We start from the raw sequence: 23,106 nt of genomic DNA, 5'->3' as shown, positions 1-23,106 counted from the left end.
CCCGTATTTTTGGCAGCATCGGTTTCATGAAATAATTGCTCTAAACTCAGTCTAGAGGATTCTTAGTCTATGATTTTAGACTAGCAATAATCAACGAGAATTAGTCCTTAAGCTCACCATAAAAGTTGGATTGATGAAGGATCCATAGATTTAGTAATATTTGTAGGTGCTGTGATAGATTGAAGTGAGATTGATCGTTGATCCTAACGCTTTCTTGGTATAGTATCGTATATTGCACTTATGAGCAGTAGAGGAACTAGTAGGTACCCTAAAATTAACTATAATATTCAATTTTTCCTGAGGATTTTGGAAGTGCTGAGTTCTAGAGTTCTATGTGGCTAAGTGTAAGGCCTGAGTGGACGCTCGAAGCGGAGCGTTCGGCGGGGCGTGCAGCGTGGCGTCGGGCTCACGCGTGATTTGATTTGAGCAGCGTGAAATAAAGCTTTGGATTCCTCCGAAAACGGTGCCGTCATATTACGGCCGCTATATAGCGTAGACTGACGTCACTAGAACGTTGTCTATGTAAACAAGATGGCGCGGTTTCCTAGACGGCGTTACGTTACGTTGATTGTCAACGTAACGTAAGATGACGGCCGTCATGACGGTTTCGATAGTTTCGTGAACGTTTTATTAGATAGCGGTGACGCCATTTTGAATAAATGACACGAGATTTGAATAAATGATTCCGTACTACGATTATTTTCCTCTTCTGATGATATTTCATCCTCCAAGTAAATTATAGATGATCAAGCAAATCTTGTCAGTAGGAAAAGGCGCGAAATTCAAATTTTCTATGGGACGTTATCCCATCGCGGCTACATTTTTCAAATTTGCCGCTTTGACCTTGGTGGCTGACGGTGTGTTATGACGCCGTGGTACTTTCCACATGTCGCCACCGTAAAGGCGGCCGTCTTTTGCGGCCGCTATATGACGGCCGTCATATGACGGCACCGTTTTCGGAGGAATCCAAAGCTTAAGGCCGCTCCTATACGCTCGCATTTGTTTAACATGCACGCCGCACGCCCCGCCCCGCTGCACGTCCAACCCGAGCGTCCACTCAGGCCTTACACTAAGAGTTAGATGAAATACTCTTGTTAATTTACGTATATTTTATATATGTATATATACTTTTTGGTGATTTTTTTCCAGTCGTGTATTTATTATTTAATCAAGTAAAATGTGAAATAAGGAGGTGCGTGGGAGTGTGATTCCACTCCTTTTTCTTTTTTAAATTACAATTTGTTTATTTTTCCTGGTCTAAGTACCTATATTAAACGAGTTTTCTTATATCTGAGTGTCTGACCTTATGAGTTGGTTGGTTTATATGATGTAAAATTGGATAGTACTTTAATACCATAAGCAAAATACTTGCAAAATCCAAATATTTCTCAGGAGAATTCTACACTGTTATGGAATTTCTAAGACAATAATATACTAACTAATAAGAAAAAGACTGCGACGACCAAAAAGCGATGTAATATGCTTTTATTGACTAAGATATCGAAATTACGTCTGTCTTCAGTCCATCCAAAAGTGTATGAAATGTAAGACATTTGAAACTCTTTGTATGAGATTAAATTCGAGAAAAAATTTGGAGTTAAGCTTTTTTGGCGAAATTATAAAATTAGGAATAGGTACTTAGTATTAGAAATTGTAATCGTAATACGTAACTATTGATAACGAATACTTTTTGAAATTGTAGTTTTAACCTTTTGATCGTCAATGTGTCATTCTCAACCAAAAGGATACTTATTGTCGGTTGTCAGTAAGACGCTATTTCCGTGGTACGTTTAGGTTGAAAACGTTACATATTTCTATAGTTAACTTGATTTTCTAGTAAAGTAGTATGATCTCGTAGTATGGAGTTTTGCTAGATTTTACATGGCTCAAAAGGTTTTAACTTGTTCTTATGAGAGAAAATCAGTTGTGTACTTTTTGTATCGTAATACATCACAATTGCATGTTACCTAGAGTAGATTATATATTATGTATAATCATGTGCTATACTGCTGTGACAAATAGTATTGAAAATACTCTTATTATTAGTGATGTACCGACTATTGATTTGGCCGACTAGCCGACTAATCGGCGCTCGGATGGCCGATTAGTCGGCCAGATCATTAGTTTGGTCTAAGTTCGGTTAAAATGCACTAAAAAACTATCGTTTTATCCTTTCGTCGCGGTATTATTTATCATATAAGTAGTAACGCTAACTTGTATTACAATTGTTCCGTTAAAGTCTGCACAGTTAGCTTAGGCGAACTCCAGGATTAATCAAACTTAAAAGCGGATTCCGAAAGATTTTTCAAGGGCCTTTTTTATCCTGGACATTTTATTTTCTAAGAATGAACGTCAACTAGGATCGGCACCGTGTTTGCTGATGAAAAAGGTTACCGGTCCCTTGGGCCCGTTTCTCAAAAGCTTGTAACTTGTAATACAAGCGGATGTCACTTTTTGACAGCTTTTGCTTGAAAGGGACTTCCACTTGTATTACAAGTTACAAGCTTTTGCGTAGTAACCTATTATTTTCGGTGCAGTGGTCCGCATTTTATAGCTGTTTTAGATGTAGCGCTTCCATTTTATATTATATTAGGGCCAAATATTAAAAACGATCTTAGAATTTTATTTCGAATAACTTAAATTTACGGTTATATTTTATGCTCATGTTAGTTACGTAGAAAGGCTCTGTATTCGGTTTTGTATTTGTGAGACCACTTATACATAGGTATATGGATATGTATGATGAAATTACGTATTGTTTTAAAAGTATAATGTTATAATCGCTAGTGAAACTTGTGTTGCGATTGGCGTTGATATTGCGAAATAAATATTTTTATTTGCATATTTTGTTCTTTTTTTTATAATCCCCCCGTAACTTACATAGGAAAATAAATAGTTGAGAGTTAAAATTATGTAGTGTTAAGTACTACATACTTACTATCCATAGGTCATTATGTCATTAATGTATAATTCAACTAAAACATGTAGTGTTAGGACGAGTCTATGTATCATGTTTCCTTTGAGGATGGTATACCACCACCTGTCCAATTTCTTTGCCCAATGTTTGCGTCTCACTCTCTCATTAAGCAAAATGTGAGACGCAATACACATGATGGACAGATATTGGCGTCATAATATGACACATTACCTCCCTCTTTATACATGAAGCTCTTAGACTATTGCGAATTTTATAGTATTATGTGGGCCAATCCCGGCGGCACTGCAATGCCGGGCCGACCCGTGACGGGAGTGGAGCGAGCCCCGAACATCCCGTCGGTTTACAAAAATCAGTTTAATATACTGGTCCCTCAGTGAGGGAACTTTCAGATATTAAGCTGAAAAGAACAGATACTACACTTTGATCTTAGCCAAAAGGCCGAGAAGCGATACCTGCTATTTACAAGACGAGAGACGCCATTGATTCAGGAAAAATCTTAACACCGCGATGTAGCTTTACTATGGCGACGGTACAGCGACATCTAGCGGTGAATTCGGAAACTCAACACCGCACAAAGATTTTTTCAACACCCATTACGAACTCTAGTAAGTATGAAATGAAAGTAGAAATGTGATCTATTCGTAGTCTCAACGAACTACGAGAATTAAAATATTCTTATGTGTATAGCGGAAGGGTATATTCCACATGTCCACATGTTTCTTTGTCCAATGTGTATTTTGTCTCACATTTTTCTTAATGAGAGAGTGAGACACAATGACATTGGACAGGTGGAATACCAGCCTTAGGAACGTCCAACGTCAACAACACTGCCTTGATATAGAAATATAAGAGATATAATTTAAAACTTAAATTTTCGCCCCTGGGGGGCACTAAATGTAATGACTTTATATCAAGCCAATGTAGCGATAATGTTATAGTATTTTATGCAACCGTTGTTTAAGAGAGGTCAAAAAAGGCGAGTGGCATGAGTAACAATTTGAGGCGAAGCCGAAAATTGTTAATAAAGACGCCACGAGTATTTTTTGACTCAGTTAAACAACGTTGTATACAATACTTTTTCTACGACCAAGCACTTACTTTGAAATAAAATTGTAAATTTAACAAATATTTTTAATTCAAGAAGTAGCAAAAATGGAGGGTACGGGCGGGAAAAGAATGAATTAATGTACGATATTAAAAAAAAACATGTCTATGGTTCACTTATTTGTCAAAGATGACATTTAAAATAAGGTTGGCAACACTGTATTTCATTCAATATTTTTTAAGTGGTCATTACACGAAGTATCGTAAAATCGCCAAAAAGATACTGCGTGCACAAATTCTTTTTTGGGGAATAGACTAAAGCCTTGTCTTGACAACTATAAGGTATGGTTTTAAAGGTGTGTGCACGACCCTTTAAATGACAAATAAAAGTACGGGAGTAGAAAAAATACATTACTAAATACAGAAACACAGTTAACTTATTGAACACTTTATTAACGTAAATTCGATCCACGAAAATATACAATTAGCAATGTACAATACAACTAAACCTGATGACAGGTTTACAGGGGCCTCCGTCCGTTGGCTACGCAACAAAATGATACAACATTACATAATTCTGAAAGCATTTCAGCGATCGATGGTATTTATTGTAAAAATCGGCAATGTAACGAAACTCGCATGCGCGATCTCGCGCCGTCTAGCTGAGCCTTTACCACAGAATAAGTAATTGTACTGCAGAAAGGACACTTCCTACAAAACCGAACTTGACAGCGATTCAGGGTCGAATCATATCTCTTTCTAACTTATGGCTCCATCCCTTTCGGCTATCTAGGGTTGTCAAAATTCAAGCCATTATCTTATCTGTGGTCGTGCACGCAAAGGGACGTCAAGTTGTGTCAACCCTAATTGCTTGGAGCAATGCTGAGCCATAGAGAAATAAAGACAAGAGTGCTCACTCCATACATCAGTTAGACTATTAATTTTTAGTGTCTACATCTAGCATCGAGTAGCGGAACTATCAGTACTGCTACTTGACAATAGATGTAGCACCCACCGGAAAGTCTTATCTCAACAGCATAAGACTTTCCGGTCGGTGCTACATCTATTGTCAAGTAGCAGTACTGATAGTTCCGCTACTCGATGCTAATAGTCTTTTTGGTACTAAAACTGATGTATGGAGTGAGCACTCTATGTATTTTTTTCTCTATGGCTGAGCCGAGCGGGGCCGAGTTTGCTCGAAGTCAGGAGTGTCTCCCCACTGCCTTTACACACACGCGTGAGCCTATACCAGGCGTGGCTCACTCCGCGATTTCGTCGCTTTGCTACAGGTAGCTAAAAGTACATCCGTTCCACACCAATTTTGGTGGCTAGCCATAAGCCGCGCGTGACGCTGTCGCCACCTAGCGACCATATCTGTGCTGATCGTAACAGACGCGTTTTGTTAAAGAATGAGTCTTCTGTACCTAGTACTATTATTTATTCTGTGCCTATGGCTATACCCAATTCGTTACATAGCCTAATCTATCAGGTTACGTAGCCAATGGATGAGACCTAGTTTAAACACCAAAAACCCTAGCGAGTGGAACACACCAACACTCAGGAATGATCCAAACTACTGAAGACACCTATTTTATTATAGTACACAAATAACCTTTTGGTGCAGAGATCAAAAAGCGAGATTGAGAAATAACAAACACATTTTTACAGATGATTAGGCATTTCACACACTGCCTGCTATTTGGATTTAGTGAAGTATCTGTTATTTCTGTACCCATGCTCGTGGTAAACGGTGGTGCTATACTTATAAAGAACCTTATATAAACACGCACATTGCTTCCGTACCCCCTATCAGCTAGTTTAGAAAAGTGAGTCTTATCGACATACATATAAAGTTGCTTTTAAAACCAGATAATACGAGGTTAAGGGAAACTGCGAGGAATATTATTGGTGATTCGAGATATACAGCCATATTCGAACTTTAAGATATGTTAAATATTAGATATAGAAACGAGATGGGTCTGATATGTTAGTGCCAAAAGTGACGTTTCTTTAAATAAAAACGTCACTTTGGACGCTGACATATTCGATCCATATCGTTTCTATATCTAATATTTGACGTATGTTAAAGTTCGAATATGGCTGCCAGTCTCGGTGCTCTTATAGCACAAGATTTAAAAGATAGATTCACCAATCGGTTATATTATTATAGCCATATCACCATATTTGACTTAAAATATTAAACGGGCGGGTCACACATAGTTTTTTTTAAGTAGAGGAAAGCTCTATGGCTCTATTCAATCTGAATTAGAAGTGCTCGGTAGAGTAAGAAATCTGTCTTTTATGTCTTACGTTATTATTGGACGGTCAGACTCTCGTTTCAATGATCTCTGGAGCCGCATAAGGCTTTTCAGACGCGTAAATTAAATATGTAGGACAGTCAGCCGCAGAGAAAAGGTACCACCCCCGCATACAAATTTCTACGTAGCGGGGGTACCTTTTTCTACAGCCGACTGTCCCAAAGCGTTCAGGAACAAAATGAAAGTATAGCGACCCTCGTGTGACCCTTAAGCTTTGGATTCCTCCGAAAACGGTGCCGTCATATGACGGCCGTCATATAGCGGCCGCAAAAGACGGCCGTCTTTACGGTGGCGACATGTGGAAAGTACCACGGCGTCATAACACACCGTCAGCCACCAAGCTCAAAGCGGCAAATTTGAAAAATGTAGGCGCGATGGGATAACGTCCCATAGAAAATTTGAATTTCGCGCCTTTTCCTACTGACAAGATTTGCTTCATCATCTATAATTTACTTGGAGGATTAAATATCATCAGAAGAGGAAAATAATCGTAGTACGGAATCATTTATTCAAATCTCGTGTCATTTATTCAAAATGGCGTCACCGCTATCTAATAAAACGTTCACGAAACTATCGACACCGTCATGACGGCCGTCATCTTACGTTACGTTGACAATCAACGTAACGTAACGCCGTCTAGGTAACCGCGCCATCGTGTTTACATAGACAACGTTCTAGTGACGTCAGTCAACGCTATCTAGCGGCCGTAATATGACGGCGCCGTTTTCGGAGGAATCCAAAGCTTTATGCCACGTGGAGTCTACATGTTCTGGAACTGTCCGTCCTTGTCTAGCATGAGTATGTTGGGGTTCTCTCGCTCGAAGTGTGTGGGCGCGCGCGCGCGCAGCCCCGCCGCCCACTCCCCCTCCCCCGCGCCCCACTCGCCCACCGCGTCCCCGATCACGTCCACCTCCGCTTTAGCTCTTATCTTCTCCAGCTGAAACGCACACAAAAAAACAATTTTCACCTCAGCAGCTCGAACAAGGGTACTTTGCTACTTAAAAACAGTGAGCAAAATCGCATTTTGCTCACTGAGTGAGACAAAATGAGCAAAATCGCATTTTGCTCACTGTTTTTAAGTAGCAAAGTACCCTTGTTCGAGCTGCTGAGGTGAAAACTAAATTGTTGGTATCTTAAGAAAACATGAGTGAATAGGTAAGTGATGAAGATGGAATACATTTTTCGGGTTCTCTAATATGTTCTCACTGCTGAGGTGAAAAGTGTTGTGAACCACACGAGATCAAAGTTATTTACATCTCGTGCGCTTTTGAGTCCCTTACTACGCTCAAGATTCTAAATTAGATTCACTCGCTACGCTCGTGAATCTAGTATAGAATCTTTCGCTTGCACGGGACTCAAAATAAGCACTCGAAGAAATATCAAACTTTGATCTCTTGTTGTACAAATAACTATTTCAAAATCTGTCCAGTAGTGACGGAGATATGAAGTAACAAACATTCTAAAAAAAAACATACAACCGAATTGATAACCTCCTCCTTTTGAGATTTGGAAGTCGGTTTAAAATACAGAGAAACGTGACAAATCACACTAAAATAATAACGAAACTAGAGTTTAAGCTACTTTAAGAACTTAGACGTCCCCATTTTCAAGTTTCAAGATTGATTGAAAATTTGTCATTACCGAAGCCTTGTACAAAGTTAACTTTGTCCGACTCTGATAATTAAAAACATCATGAAAGTAGGGTCCTACTAGCGCCACCTAGCGACGAGCGGCGGAACTGTAGTAGTACAATCTTATAACAACAGATGTCGCTAGTGGTACCTGTACCTGAATCTTATCCTAAACCCCATAACTGGTACCTAAAACTAAATTTAAGCACAGATCCAGATCATAATTTACAAACGTCGCTTTTTTTATTTTCAGGGAACATTTCTTAAACTATTAGTACATTTCTTAACCCAATGTCAATAATCGTGATGATAATAAATTACAATTAATTTACACAAAAAAAACGTGCCTCCGAAAACAAGAAAAAAATATGGTCAAAAGATGGCGCCATACCTTTGGCCTATACTCGTGTAGATGGCGACACCGTTTGATATTTAACAATTTTACGACATATCAGTGAAATAACAAGGATCAAAGTCAAATCATAGAGAAATATAGTAAGTATGCTCAACAACATAAGACTTTCCGGTAGGTGCTACAACTATTGTCAAGTAGCAGTACTGATAGTTCCGCTACTCGATGCTAGATGTAGACACTGAAATTAATAGTCTTTTTGGTACCAAAACTGATGTATGGAGTGAGCAATCTATTTTTTTCTCTATGGTCAAATGGCGTTCTAAAAGTTTTAATCCTGTGTCGAAAGATGGCAGTAAATTTACGGTTACTGAAAAATTTACTTTGACAATCGCCTCTATACTAAATTATCTTTGGTGATAGTGAAATGATACGTGAAGTGTAATAGATGGCGGATGATTATTGTAACTATAACTATTGTAAGTCAGTAAGAGCGCGGACCTGTTACCTCCGTGTCGTGCTTGGCGAACTTGTCGAACATGTTGGCGTACAGTGTCTTCTCTTTCTGTTTCTGCTTCTGTATCGCCTGCTTGCACACCACTATCTGGTTGGCGGCGGCCTGCAATCAAAAATAATATACATATAGTACATTACTGCAGACGCCGGGAAAGAAGGGCTTGCCGGGTGAGTAGGTATAGCCGGATAGTGATACGAAGCCGGCAAGACCTTTTCATGGCTAGGCATGTATAGTGCTTTTCTCAAACATGCAATGAAATAAAAAAATACACCACTAAAAAAAACAAATTTATAATCTTTATAATAAAAATCCAACTTCACAACAAAAGTTTTTTTAATTTTCCTTCCAATCTCGCCATAATTGTATTTTTTACGGAAGTCGTTCGTATTTCGCGTGTGTAGTGTTCGAATAGACCTTATTAGGGCCATTATACACAATCTGATAATAAGAATCTCAATTTCTATAAACAAAATAAATGCAGAGAATTTTAAATATTGTCTATGGTCTCTGGTGACTTACGTATAGACAAAATTTTAAATTTATTCATCAACACATTGAATCATACAGATTCGTATTCTTAATATCAGAACGTTCGTGTATAACAGGCGTTAACACGGATATTTTGGTCCGATAACCATTCATTCAATAAAAAAAATATATATAATTCTGCTGTTTAGCCTGTTCATGGACACAGACCCCATGTTTACATTAGAATTTTAAAAAAAATTACTTCCCGGCCTAGGCCTTCAATTTCGTATGAAATTCCTTTACAGTTCTCTGGAGTTGCTCCGCCCTAAACGTGATACTTCGAAGCCTGATATAACGCCCGGAGCGACGACATTTCATTGCATGTTTGAGAAAAATAAATTTTTGGCAAAAATTAAATTTTTGATACAAGCTTTTATTGCCGACTGTACTTTTCTTTCCACAGGCAACTAATACTCATCGAGCCAATTCTAAAAGCCCCAAACACAGATTGCGTTGTTTTATCACAGAGTTCCTATGGCCACCTCCTGTCTCCATCATCAGATCAGCTCGATGGCACCATAATATTGCATTGTCACCCGACTTAATATGCATGCAAATTTTGCTTCATTGGAGACCGGGAAGTGGGTCAAATTTAACTTGCAAGATTTGACCCGTACAAACATAGTTACATACTGCTGCAGAGATAACTGACCCCCCCCCCCATCACCCCTACATAGAAATTTATTTGCGGGGAGGGTCAACTGTCTCTGCAGCTGGCTGACTGTTGGAAACGCTTCAAAAAGCGAAGTCTGTAACATACCTTGTTCTGCGGCTCGGCTTCTACAACTTTCTGGAAGTCTTGGAGCGCCTGCTCGGCCTCGCCCAGCCCCAGCAGCGCCTGCCCCCTCCGGAACAGACCCTACACACATCCAAACTAATTATTAGCCTCCTAAGGCCCAGCCATACAAACGAAAAATCCAAAATTTGCCACTGAAATTTGAACCTAAACTGTAGGAAATAAGAGTTGATTTTGCGTTGTTTGAAAATTGAACTAAACAAAGCAAAAGCGACTCTGTTCCAACTGAACATGGTTTAAATTACATCGAACTGAAAAGGTACTATAGGTAGCACCTTGAACCTTATAGGTTAGTAGGTATAAAAATATGACTTTCGAAGACTTGAAAAACTCGAGACATTAATGGACCCTCATTAACAATCCCCTTCTTACCGCCCTTAAGGCACAATGTACTATTGTCCTACAATGGGGCAAAGTTATTGTTAAACCCGTCATGCTAATACCCGAGCAAGCGAAAGATTCCAAAATGTCGATAGGTTCACAAAGTGTAGAATTTGGAATGAGTTGCGTTCTGAGGTATTTCCTTTGCACTACGACATGGGATTCTTCAAAAAGCGGGTATTTAGGGTCCTCAAGGGTCGGCAACGCTTAAGTAGCTCCTGTGATGTTGCTTATATCCATGGGCAACGATGACCGCTTCCCATCAGGCAGCTCGTCTGCTCGTTTACTGACTATCACATAAAAAAGCGGCCAAGTGCGAGTCGGACTCGCCCATGAAGGGTTCCGTATTTAGGCGATTTATGACGTATTAAAAAAAAACTACTTACTAGATCTCGTTCAAACCAATTTTCGGTGGAAGTTTACACGGTAATGTACATCATATATTTTTTTTATTTTTATCATTCTGTTATTTTAGAAGTTACAGGCGGGGGGGGACACATTTTACCACTTTGGAAGTGTCTCTCGCGCAAACTATTCAGTTTAGAAAAAAATGATATTAGAAACCTCAATATCATTTTTGAAGACCTATCCATAGATACCCCACACGTATAGGTTTGATGAAAAAAAAAATTTTGAGTTTCAGTTGTAAGTATAGGGAACCCCAAAAATTTATTGTTTTTTTTCTATTTTTGTGTGAAAATCTTAATGCGGTTCACAGAATACATCTACTTACCAAGTTTCAACAGTATAGTTCTTATAGTTTCGGAGAAAAGTGACTGTGACATACACGGACAGACAGACAGACAGACAGACATGATGAATCTATAAGGGTTCCGTTTTTTGCCATTTGGCTACGGAACCCTAAAAAAGGTTCAAGTTGGAAAATAATCTTGAGGGTTGTGAAGGTACTATTTACTCACCTTGACGTTGCTTGTGTCGAAGGTCAGCGCCTTGGTGGCGTGGTCTCTGCTCTCGAAGTGGTGCGGCGGAGACACCTTCAGGTACACCAGCGCTAGGTTCAGGTGGGAGGAGAGCAGGAGATCTTTGGCTAGCTCCTTGTCTTTGTCTTCCACGCTGTTGTCTTCGGGGACGTCTGAAAGTGTAATACAGACTTTGAAATATGATGGCTTTTTGGTGGGTGACTCGGCCTGATATCTTGGTTGCATGTTACATTTAAGTTTTAATATTCGGAAGATTGCGGGTCACTTCTGGATGAGATTGGCTCAGGACCGGGATAAGTGGCGTACTCGAAGAGAGGCCTATGCTCAGCAGTGGGCGATAAAAGGCTGATATGATGATGATGATATTACTTTTAGACTATCAGGCATAAAGTGAAGACAAAAAATCTACACAGAACGGACTACCTTGTGAGGGTGGGCCAAGCGGGTGTGTAAATGTGTAATACATCAGTGTGTGTATTTGCCTCGGCGTAGACACGCAGAAATTAGTGTCATATACTAAGAAAAAGTGACCCAGACCTCCAGTGCCCCAGGCTGGAAACGAACCAGCGTCCTCTGCTATCGCGGCAGGTGCCTGTTGCCACCGGGTTTTCAAGCACACGCACTTCTGACTGAAGACTTATGGCGCCCCCTGGCCACCACTATTTCTATTTAAATTAAATTATTTTCTGAAAATAATTTAATTTGTTGTAATACGTGTAGACACGCAGGCTAAGGTGCTTGGCGCGACAATATTCTGGCAGTGCTCATACATGACTAAACATACATGTACATCTTAATAGCCAGCTGGTGCTTGCCCGCCTTGAAGTAGTTGGTTCCCTTCTCCTTGTATAGTTAGTTTTTTTAGCATTAGAAAAAGACTGCGCTATCTTGACGCGTCTTTTAATTGAAAAACGCTCTTTAAAAATCGGTAACTATTATTTTTGAAAGCAAAAGAATTTAAAGAATGTAAATAATCGTATATGATTCATAATTGTTACATAGAGTCTTTGCTATTGGGCCCCATACATTCCATGACTCTTCTCTTTCCGCACAGAGTCTATTTGCCGTGACTTATTTTTCAAAAGTGTTTTTCAGTAAATAGACACGTCAAGATTGTTTAATTTCAGCGTGCCGCCGACACGCTGCTCGAGGCCTAACTTCGGCAACGCCGTCACTGCGAGGAATCATAAGTTAGTCATAACTCATAATCATAACTGCGAGGAATCGCTAGTTGATTTGTGAGTCTTATAATTATATACTACATGGACGAATGAACGTTTCACGTTTTATTCGAGCCTCTCCATCTGGATCAGGATTCCTTGGCTTTCTCAAAGTTGATCAACTTTATCTATAACTATACTCACCATCTAGTAACGAGACCACCCTCTTGTACATCTTGATAGCCAGCTGGTGCTTGCCCGCCTTGAAGTAGTTGGTTCCCTTCTCCTTGTAGATCTTGGCTTGCTCGAGCTTCTCCGCTCCGTCCATGGACCATGACTCCTTGGCTTTCTCGAAGTTGATCAACTTTATCTATAACTATACTCACCATCTAGTAACGAGATCACCCTCTTGTACATCTTGATAGCCAGCTGGTGCTTGCCCGCCTTGAAGTAGTTGGTTCCCTTCTCCTTGTAGATCTTGGCTTGCTCGAGCTTCTCCGCTCCGTCCATGGACCATGACTCCTTGGATTTCTCGAAGTTGGTCAGCTTTACGACGTATTCTACGGCAGTGTTGGCTGGCACGCCTAGTTCAGTGTTGCCTGGAAACAAAACTTTGGTGGTCAGAAATCAACAATATTTGGTCTGTATGGTGAGCCGGGACCTCTCTCCCTTCAGAAACTTCCCCAGCGCCCCTGGATGCCTTCACCCTGGCTGTACTAGTCTTCTAATCTATACATACCTCTGAAGGTATCCTCTGAAGGTCGCCTTCAAGTCTGAACTTTTTTTTTTATACCACATAGGTGGCCAAACAAGCATACGGGCCGCCTGATGGTAAGCAGTCACCGTAGCCTATGGACGCCTGCAACTCCAGAGGTGTTACATGCGCGTTGCCGACCTTTTTTTAAAAACCTGTACACTCCTTTTTTGAAAACCTCGGAAGGGAGCTCATTCCACAGCCGGAGCGTCCGCGGGAGGAAATTCCTCTTAAACCGCACAGTACGCGACCATTTAGGTTCTAGGGTGTGTGGATGAACACCCTGCCGATGGCGAGCGGTGCGGTTAGGTTAGGTAGAAAGCTGCCGTTGGCATCATGTCAAACAATTCTTCAGAGCACAGCCCATTGTACAAGCGGTAGAACACACATAAGGAGGCAAGGTCTCTCCTCAGACTTAAAGGTTCAATACCGCTTGTGAGTTTGGGATCATCGACGATTCGTACAGCGCGCCTACTTGAAAACATATTAAACTTGAAGGCATATTTAGGCTGTATGGTGAGCCTGGACTTCTCTCCAGGAACATCCCCAACGCCCCTGGATGCCCACATCCTGGCTGTCCTAGAGTCTTCTCTATACATACCTTCAGACTTGAAGGCGTATTTAGGCTGTATACTGAGCTGGGACTTCTCTCCAGGAACATCCCCAACGCCCCTGGATGCCCTTATCCTGGCTGACCTAATCTTCTAATCTATACATACCCTCAGACTTGAAGGCGTATTTAGGCTGTATACTGAGCTGGGACTTCTCTCCAGGAACATCCCCAACGCCCCTGGATGCCCTTATCCTGGCTGACCTAGTCTTCTAATCTATACATACCCTTGAAGGCTTGAAGACTTGAAGGCGTATTTAGGCTGTATGGTGAGCCTGGATCTATCTCCCTTCAGGAACTTACCCAACGCCCCTAAATGCCTTCACCCTGGCTGTCCTAGTCTTCTTTTATACATACCAGGGATGTTGCGGATGCAGATTTTTTGACATCCGCGGATGCGGATATTTAAAGGCTCACATCCGCGGATGCGGATGTCAAGATTAGGTACTTAGAAAACGTCAAAGATTACATTTTTAGTATTTTTTATTTAAAAAAAACGAAACGTTTAGTATTTGAGCAAGAATATGGGTGCGTTACATTTTATAAACAGTAACTTGGCCGACTTTTCTGGATCTCGACGATTTCGTTATAGGTAATGACGAAATTACCTAGCACTTACGCCGCCGCTAAGACGTTCCTGTACCGACTTGTCCGACATCCGCATCCGCATAAGCTCCGCATCTATTTAATGCGGATGCAGATGTGGATGTTAAAAATAATGCGGAAGTTCCGCGGTTGCGGATGCGGATGTTCGCAACATCCCTGATACATACCTTCAGACTTGAAGGCGTATTTAGGCTGTATGGTGATCCTGGATTTCTCTCCCTTCAGGAACTTCTCCAGCGCCCTCTCGACGCCCTCGCAGACGTTGCTGTCAGCGCCCTCTCCCAGCGGGAACGTGAGTGTGCGTGTGTCGAACACTTTGCCGTCGGGAAGTAGCTTGCCTTCGAGCTCAACTGGAATGGTAATGTTTGTTAAACATCTTGAGTCAAACGAATAAGATATAATTATTTTTGAAAAGATGTGTCCCGCCGAGTTTGTTGCCGGTCCCATAATGGGATACCCTCCTCCAATTGAGGGGGGATTTAAATCTTCTCGGGGCAGAGGTGTAGGGTTGGAGCCGGTCTACCTAGCTTTATTTGACGTTCATAAGCGCATTGTAATTATGCCTACTTGAATAAACTATCTTTTATCTTATCTTTATCTTTATCTTAATGCGGTACAAAGGAGGTATTCATATAAACCTATTATGCGGTAGGAATAATAGGATGTTGTCAAGCACTAACTACTAACATTTTATATTTGGGGTGTTCCATGCCTAAAGGGTCCTTATGCTGAATGCTCCATGTGCGTGTATTTTATCAAAAATATGTCAAGTTGAGAATCTGAATACATCTAAAATGCAACATGTAATAAAATAATCGTAGAGACGTTTTATGCTTCTGAATTACATTCTAAAGTAACGTAATACGTGGGAGTAGATATCATGTTTCCGTCACATGACACTGAAACATTGTTAGAAGTTACAATGAAATGGGAGCATTGTCCTAAGAAAGAGAAAGTGTGATTTTAAACATAAATTGTATTAAATTAAAATTTGCAATACAAATACACCCCGGACCGGACCGGCATGGCCTAGTGGGTTGTGTTTGTGACCCTGCCTGTGAAATAAAATTTAGCAACTCTTTAACTAAACTCTTTAACGATCACGTCGATGACAAACTGTTCAGTGCTGCAATATGGTCGACTTTGGTGATAAAATGACTGATTATGGTTTCATTATCAATGAGAACTATACATATCGATAGAACCACTGAAACCGCATGATGTGCGTGTTCGGAACATTGAGAACCAAGTTTTTACCCTTAATTTTCAAATAGGCATTATTTCATCGATCTTATGAGCATATGGAGCATTGTAACATTTTGGGACTTTTTAATTTAAATTTTATTAAAATAAATAAATGCCCTTACCGGGATTCGAACCCAGGACCGCGGCTTCAGTCGTCAAATACAAATAGCATTTTTACTTTTAAGGTTAAGTTACCTGCATAGACTAGGAATCCTCTAAACGAAGTTTAGAGCAATTATTTCATGAAACCGATGCTGCCAAAAATACTGGGGTTCGGGGGACGAGGTGAGCGAGTCCCGTGTCGTGATTGGTCCGTTCAAAGACACGGACGTCACACAAAGACACTTCGACTCGAAAATGGAGTAAAACTACTGTATATTTGTGGCAGAGGAGGTAGCGCTACTATGCTCAGTCTGGAGGATGTCTTGTCTGTGGTTACCTGTGACCAGGGCTCCGTCATTAGGGTTGTCGAAGCCTTCGCCCTGCTCGATGATGTGGCGCAGAATGCCCTTGTTCTTGTTGGGGCTCAGGTCCTCCACTTTCCAATCGATCATTTCAATCTGAAATGTGTCGAATTATAGTTTGTCAAAGGACTGTCTCATTTCAAACATAGACAGAGAGAATCATACTATCTTTGTCTTACACGCCCCAGGATTGTAGAAACTTTGAGAAACACGGTAAAACAGGGTTTTATTTACCCGAGAACCCCTAATCAATTTCTCAGATAAATTCGAACCACAGGGAGTAAAATATTTAACAAAGTCTGCCGGGCTAGCACATGATTGGCGCGACAGTATCTCGCGGCGATATAAGACTACCGTCCCTCTTTTATTAACATAGTTAGAAAAAGACGGGTAGTCTATCTCGCCACGAGATACTGTCGCGCCAATCATGTGCTAGGGGTGCTGGTTATAGATACTTGTCACCTATGAAACCGCTTTATGATCCCGGAATCCCTGGGGGTTTATGTACAGTCGCCATCATATATATCGGAGCGGCCAAGGTGCTCACAAAATATCTGAATACGCCTCTATTGTCACGGCGTTAGAGTGCGTGTTCAGATTTTGTGAACACCTTTGCCACTCCGATATATCCACTTTTAGAACGCCTGCCATAAATTCACCTCAAATTGTAGAGTAGCATTAGGTGGGATCTTGGGCGGGCTGCCGGAGGCTCCGTAGGCATACTCCGGAGCGCAGGTCAGCACACACACCTCCCCCTTTTTCATTGTGGCCACGCCTATGTCCCATGCCTTTATAACCTGGCCTGTTGACCAAAAATAATGCAAATGTAACATTTAAAATAAATAAGTTTTTGGCAAAAATTTCAGTATTGCTGACTGTACTTTTCTTTCTACCAACTTTCAACAATAAGCATCGAGACAGTTCTAAAAACCCCAAACACAATTCGGTTGCGTTGTTTTATCAGTTACATTAGAACTATATAATTTATTGACCTTTTTTAACCTTTTTTGACAGTTTTTGGTACAAAAATAAAATAAAACTATAGTATAGTATGAATTATCTCAGATGATTTTTTCGGGCTGGAGCACTAATCTGTTAAACAAAAGCCTTTGTTTCTTTTAAGAGCGGTCTTCAGCACGTGCCAAAGTAACCATGTCGTTTAAAAAGCAACTATCGTGATAGTATTAAGGTTCAAATTTATGTGACAGCTCATTCTGAGAACATTCAGGGTGGTCTTTTCTTTGGAGATAAGAAAACGTGGGTTTGGTGTGGGCTCCAAATGGGTTGTTTCATGAATTTGAACCATATAAATAGAATGATAAATTTGCTTTTTAAACGGGTTTGTTTTTGTTCCCGTGTAGGGTCTATTAGCAGTAAACAGGTGTAAGCACTGCATAAAGGAAACAATACTTTTTGTTTAATAGACTAGGGCCCGAGCCCGAAAAAATCATCTCGGATAATTCATACTATACTTTATTACCTGTTTCTATTATAATTACGTTTAGCTTGACAAAGAAATAATAATAATATTATTATAAGTAATACTTGCTTTGATTCAATCCATGTTGCAATATCTCCGAATGCAAAATAATCTACATTATCTACATAACATCCTATTCATGTATTGTCTACCGTATTGCCTTTGACTATAATACCCCAGCTACAAAATAAATGGGTTTTGAGATGTAAATGTTGACTTGCTGACCCAATGTTCCATATTCAATCCATTTTCAGGGTCATTAGCATAAAAATATCAGTGCACACTTCAATGGAGAATAAATTACACATAATAAATTCATGACAATCATGACAATAATCAAAATCATTTGGGAACTATGATTTTATAACATTTGAGTGATATGCCTGGCTTTAAATGTAAAATAGTTATTAAAGCTAGTCAAAATCAATTTTGAAATTAATAGATACTGAACTGTGAGGTAAAAGCGTTATTCTTGCGTTTTAATTCGAATGTTGACTTGATAACGCCAGTTATTTCACGTGGTGGTGAACTTGATCAAAGAGTGATATTTTACCTTTCCCCAGCTGGAACTCGAAGGGATCGTTCCTGTCCTTGCTGGAATCGAACTTGGTGCCGTCTAGAAGCGTCCCGGTGTAGTGGACAGTGACCTGACAACCCGCGTTGGGTGTATCAGTGCCTTGGCCCTCCTGAATTATCCTCTTCAGAACACCGCGGTCGCCCGCCTTGCTGATGTCTACTCCTTCGTCTACAGTCATGATTGGTGTATATTTAATTATTTATATAGAAGTTAAAGCAAAGAACGCTCTTAGCGCCGAATCACAACCGGAATACAAGCAAAGCAATGCGCGCAGCACGCCGGTCGAATCTATATGAATTATGAACTGAACTGTCAAAAGTAGACAGAATTTTCTAGACGTCATTGATTATGGCTATCTCTTTCTAAGCGCAGATATCGCGTGTAAGAGAGAGAGAAAGAAAATTCGTCTGTAATACGTTCCGTTTTAGGCAGAGCTGCATGGAATTCAAATGCAAAGAATAAAAAAAAAATATTCACGAACATATTTTACATTAATTAGAATCTATTATACAGTGTGGACAGCCAAATTGAAAGTTGTGTAGGTAAAGCTTTGGATTCCTCCGAAAACGGTGCCGTCATATTACGGCCGCTATATAGCGTTGACTGACGTCACTAAAGTCAGACCAAGAAAAGTCTGCAGCGGATTTGATAGCCCACGCAGTGCAAGTGTTATTTACACGTCATAATTTCATAGTAGTTTGACGTTTAAAATAACACTGGCACTGCGAGGGCTGTCAAATCCGCTGCAGACTTTTCTTGGTCTGACTCTAGAACGTTGTCTATGTAAACAAGATGGCGCGGTTTCCTAGACGGCGTTACGTTACGTTGATTGTCAACGTAACGTAAGATGACGGCCGTCATGACCTTGTCGATAGTTTCGTGAACGTTTTATTAGATAGCGGTGACGCCATTTTGAATAAATGACACGAGATTTGAATAAATGATTCCGTACTACGATTATTTTCCTCTTCTGATGATATTTCATCCTCCAAGTAGGAAATTATAGATGATCAAGCAAATCTTGTCAGTAGGAAAAGGCGCGAAATTCAAATTTTCTATGGGACGTTATCCCATCGCGCCTACATTTTTCAAATTTGCCGCTTTGACCTTGGTGGATAACGGTGTGTTATGACGCCGTGGTACTTTCCACATGTCGCCACCGTAAAGACGGCCGTCTTTTGCTGCCGCTATATGATGGCCGTCATATGACGGCACCGTTTTCGGAGGAATCCAAAGCTTAATCAAGACAAAAGTTTTTGGGGTTTTTGCTCTCTTCAGGCCTCTTGCTTGTACCCTCATTTTATCACATAAGTACTGGGTGTATGCATTGGTCATCATTACAACTACTTACATAGGATAGGAGTAAAACAATTGAAAAATTCAAAATTGTGTATTAACTAAATATTACACTTCAGTCTTTTAATATCTTACTGTTGAAAAAATATTGAAACAAAAAGTAAAAATCCCAAAAAATTAATTAAAATGTAAACTTTTGGAAAAGAGATCAAATCCACTTCAATTTACTAAGGAACTCAATTATTATGCAACAAAATATGATAGTTACAGTAAAAAGTAAAACTCTCTAGGTACTTATAATTATGAACAAGATTAAGCACAAATTTTACTGTAAGGATGTAGTAAGTATTTTTTATCTATGATTGATGATAATAGATCAAGATAGTACATCAATTCAGAGTTCTTTCATTTTAAGATATTTTACAAACAATGAAACAAAGGTACAAATTCTTTTAAATGACCATCTTTAGAAAAATGTCTGCATTTACTTTTGTCATTACTCCATAAAAAAAGTATAAGAAACAGGACAAAGCCACAGACATATTCTGAGAACAGCAAAATAAATGGGTGAATTAATTTTTAAGATACATACTTATTTTCTTTAACAATACCAAAACTTTCCAGACAATTTTTGGTTCATATCAGGGATGTTGCGGATGCAGATTTTTTGACATCCGCGGATGCGGATGCGGATGCGGATTTTTAAAGGCTCACATCCGCGGATGCGGATGCGGATGCGGATGTCAAGATTAGGTACTTAGAAAACGTCAAATATTAAATTTTTAGTATTTTTTTATTAAAAATAACCAAACGTTTAGTATTTGAGCAAGAATATAGGTGCGTTATATTTAATAAACAGTAACTTCGCCGGCTTTTCTGGATCTAGACGATTTCGTTATAGGTAATGACGAAATTACCTAGCACTTACGCTGCCGCTAAGACGTTCCTGTACCGACTTGTTCGACATCCGCATCCGCATAAGCTCCGCATCGATTTTATGCGGATGCGGATGCGGATGTTGAAAATAATGCGGATGTTCCGCGGTTGCGGATGCGGATGCGGATGTTCGCAACATCCCTGGTTCATATACATGTGGACTTTTAAATTAATCTATCTCAGATATTAAACACATGATATCTGATCCTACATTCTAAATAAAAACATTTACACCCAAGAAAATGTAAATTTTACATACAAAAAGTGCAAACAATGTTGTCTGCTGCATAAGTGCATAAAATAAAAACTTTTACAAATGGTATTTTTTGTAAAATTAATGTAAGATTGTAAAAGTGTTGGCTTGCTTGTCTGAAGTAACAAACACACAGGCAACATTCTAAACAATTTACATATTAGTATTTATTATACTTGATATCTAGTGAACATGGAGTATCTTAAATGATAATTCATCCAAATACAAATACAATTTATTGACAATATTGACATAGCATGACCATGTATAGTTTACATTATGTATAATGGGCAGACGACAGATGCAATATACGTCAAAATCATGTTGTCTTATTTAAACCAAATTTAATTACATTCGTTTGACATGATTTTGACGTATATTGCATCCGTCGTCCGCCCATTAATTATGTACTAATACTTAACTTGCATTATTCTTTTAATGCTACAATAACTTTCCTGTGCATGCAACACTAAACTCAAAATACACCAATCCTCAAATACTACCAATATTTAAAAAAATATTGTCATAACGAATGAAACACAATAAACTAAAAGAATCTCAAAAAGTATCTATGAAAATCAAATACCTAACCTAACTGTCATATTATTGGAATAGCTGACATATAGAGGCTTCAGTTGTACAAAGCTAAAAACGAAATATACACAAACATAAGTAGTTAAGTAATCAACATTGATTAAGGCATTTGCTGCCATAATATCTGTAATGTCTTTTATTGGCTTGACTAAGTAATTTGACATCGTTTTCCCGTAACCACTCATCTGAGCCATCACAGCAGTCGCAAATTCCGTCGTTCACTTTACTGGAAGGGACAGTATTAGGAGCAACCCTCTTATTACTGCTCTGGCTATCACAGTAAAATGTCCCATTTACGCAGGCATTAGTACTAGGTTCATCACTGGAGTCTTCACAGTCACAGTAGTCATCATTCACTTGCTCAAATGGAATATACTCATCTGATTTCAAACATTTAAACTCCCCTTTCGCATCGGGCCTATACTGCGGCATTGTGTAGTAAAGCACGCCTTTTATGACTCCATGGTCATTTATGTATTTATCAGATTCTGCCCGCACGTGCACTACGTTTTCTATGTCCGCGACGTGAACTGGAATCACTCTGTCACCACTACCAGCCGAAGTAATGGATAGAAAGAAATATAGTTGGTAAAGAATAAAACTAATTACCATACAAATTGTTAAGGTAATTATGTTCTTTTTCTTCCTTAAACCCATGATTACGTACACTTTATGGTTTTATTATTGGCGAAGGAACCAGTAACATGTTCTTGCTAAGCAAATATGTGGATTTTATTGTAAATTTTTAGTGTAATTAAAATAATAAATATCCCGGCTTTACTTGCTATGCCAGTGTCAAATCAAGTGTCAAACAAATCAGAAAAAATAAAAAATCAAAACGTGATAAGATAATGCGTTTCGTTCACTTCACTCCACGTAAATAATGATGCCGATGACGGTATTTACGATTATAATATATGATGATGATAACGTTCGTTTTTTAACAATAAGCTACTTTGAAAATTTAATATAGTAAATTATTTTTAAAGTATTTAAATTTCCAGATTTCATATTGTTTTGTATTGTTTGAAAATTTTTGTACCATGTACCATTGCCTTGCCTTGCCAATAAAAAAAAACATTGAGGTGTTTTTATATGTGCTTAAATATATCTGAGACTCACAAAAAGGCGAAATTCTGTTTAATTTTGTTAAATACAGAGTCTGTTCAGAAAGAGAAGAGTCGTGGAATATATGGGGCTCAATACATTTCACGACTCTTCCCTTTCCGCATAAACTCTATCTATCACGATAGAATCTTCAATCTTTCTTATTGTTGTTTGGAACTGAAGCAATACATGCTTGCAGTTATGTATATTTTTAAGAACGCCTTAGCATTGACATTTCATGACATTTGTTTGAGCTGAGCTGAGCTGAATTATTCCATAAATTAAATCCTAAATGATTACAGTGAAAGGAGATCAAAATTTTAACAATTTCATGATATAGTGCGAAAGCCAAAATGAGTTTCCTCACAGTGGACCGCCAGAACCCGTCCACGAGCGCGGAAAAAGAGTCTGAAGAAAGTGAGAAGAATGAAGATCTCGAGGTAATTTTATGTTTCTCAATGTAAGTTGATTACAGCATCTGAGGTATCTAATGGTTGTTTCAAAATACAGTTTCCCTAATGCTATTTCCTTTAAATACTCGTAAATGAAAACATTTGGTTACGTTAATTACATTTTAC

At 39.3% G+C, this 23,106-nt stretch overlaps 2 protein-coding genes and 1 non-coding gene across 4 annotated transcripts; all 3 read right to left on the bottom strand.

The window, feature by feature from the left end:
• Nucleotides 1-3,195: 3,195 nt before the first annotated feature.
• Nucleotides 3,196-3,388, bottom strand: LOC134662244 (U2 spliceosomal RNA). Its single transcript, XR_010098046.1, has one exon. It is a non-coding gene; the product is annotated as a U2 spliceosomal RNA (small nuclear RNA).
• A 3,664-nt stretch (nucleotides 3,389-7,052) lies between these two features.
• Nucleotides 7,053-18,600, bottom strand: LOC134662016 (FK506-binding protein 59). Of its 2 annotated transcripts, none has more exons than XM_063518257.1 (10): nucleotides 18,319-18,600; nucleotides 16,945-17,087; nucleotides 16,261-16,381; nucleotides 14,744-14,926; nucleotides 13,159-13,205; nucleotides 12,811-12,976; nucleotides 11,426-11,598; nucleotides 10,089-10,187; nucleotides 8,792-8,902; nucleotides 7,053-7,237 (listed from the first exon to the last, which is right to left on the bottom strand). In XM_063518257.1, exons 1-10 carry the CDS (start codon nucleotides 18,518-18,520, stop codon nucleotides 7,061-7,063), a joined length of 1,422 nt encoding a protein of 473 aa, XP_063374327.1. In that variant the 5' UTR covers nucleotides 18,521-18,600; the 3' UTR covers nucleotides 7,053-7,060. The 2 variants fall into 2 exon arrangements, with proteins under 2 accessions (XP_063374327.1, XP_063374328.1); XM_063518258.1 differs by having other exon boundaries at nucleotides 7,111-7,237; nucleotides 8,785-8,902.
• A 2,834-nt stretch (nucleotides 18,601-21,434) lies between these two features.
• LOC134662093 (uncharacterized) lies at nucleotides 21,435-22,196 on the bottom strand. The gene has a single exon (XM_063518364.1). It carries the CDS (start codon nucleotides 22,076-22,078, stop codon nucleotides 21,512-21,514), a length of 567 nt encoding a protein of 188 aa, XP_063374434.1. The 5' UTR covers nucleotides 22,079-22,196; the 3' UTR covers nucleotides 21,435-21,511.
• Nucleotides 22,197-23,106: the final 910 nt, after the last annotated feature.

This window comes from Cydia amplana, chromosome 2 (assembly GCF_948474715.1).
Source record: "Cydia amplana chromosome 2, ilCydAmpl1.1, whole genome shotgun sequence".
Classification (NCBI taxonomy): Eukaryota; Metazoa; Arthropoda; class Insecta; order Lepidoptera; family Tortricidae; genus Cydia; species Cydia amplana.
The sequence above is the reverse complement of the archived record's forward strand: the minus strand, read 5'-3'. Positions and strand labels throughout refer to the sequence as shown.

Excerpts from the sequence above, each read along its gene's own strand:
- LOC134662093 (XM_063518364.1), bottom strand. The coding sequence starts at position 22,078 with ATGGGTTTAAGGAAGAAAAAGAACATAATTACCTTAACAATTTGTATG.
- LOC134662016 (XM_063518257.1), bottom strand. The coding sequence starts at position 18,520 with ATGACTGTAGACGAAGGAGTAGACATCAGCAAGGCGGGCGACCGCGGT. Across the intron at positions 14,927-16,260 it reads TGACGGAGCCCTGGTCACAG|TTGAGCTCGAAGGCAAGCTA; the intron begins GTAACCACAGAC and ends TTACCATTCCAG. Across the intron at positions 10,188-11,425 it reads TCGACACAAGCAACGTCAAG|GGTCTGTTCCGGAGGGGGCA; the intron begins GTGAGTAAATAG and ends GGATGTGTGTAG.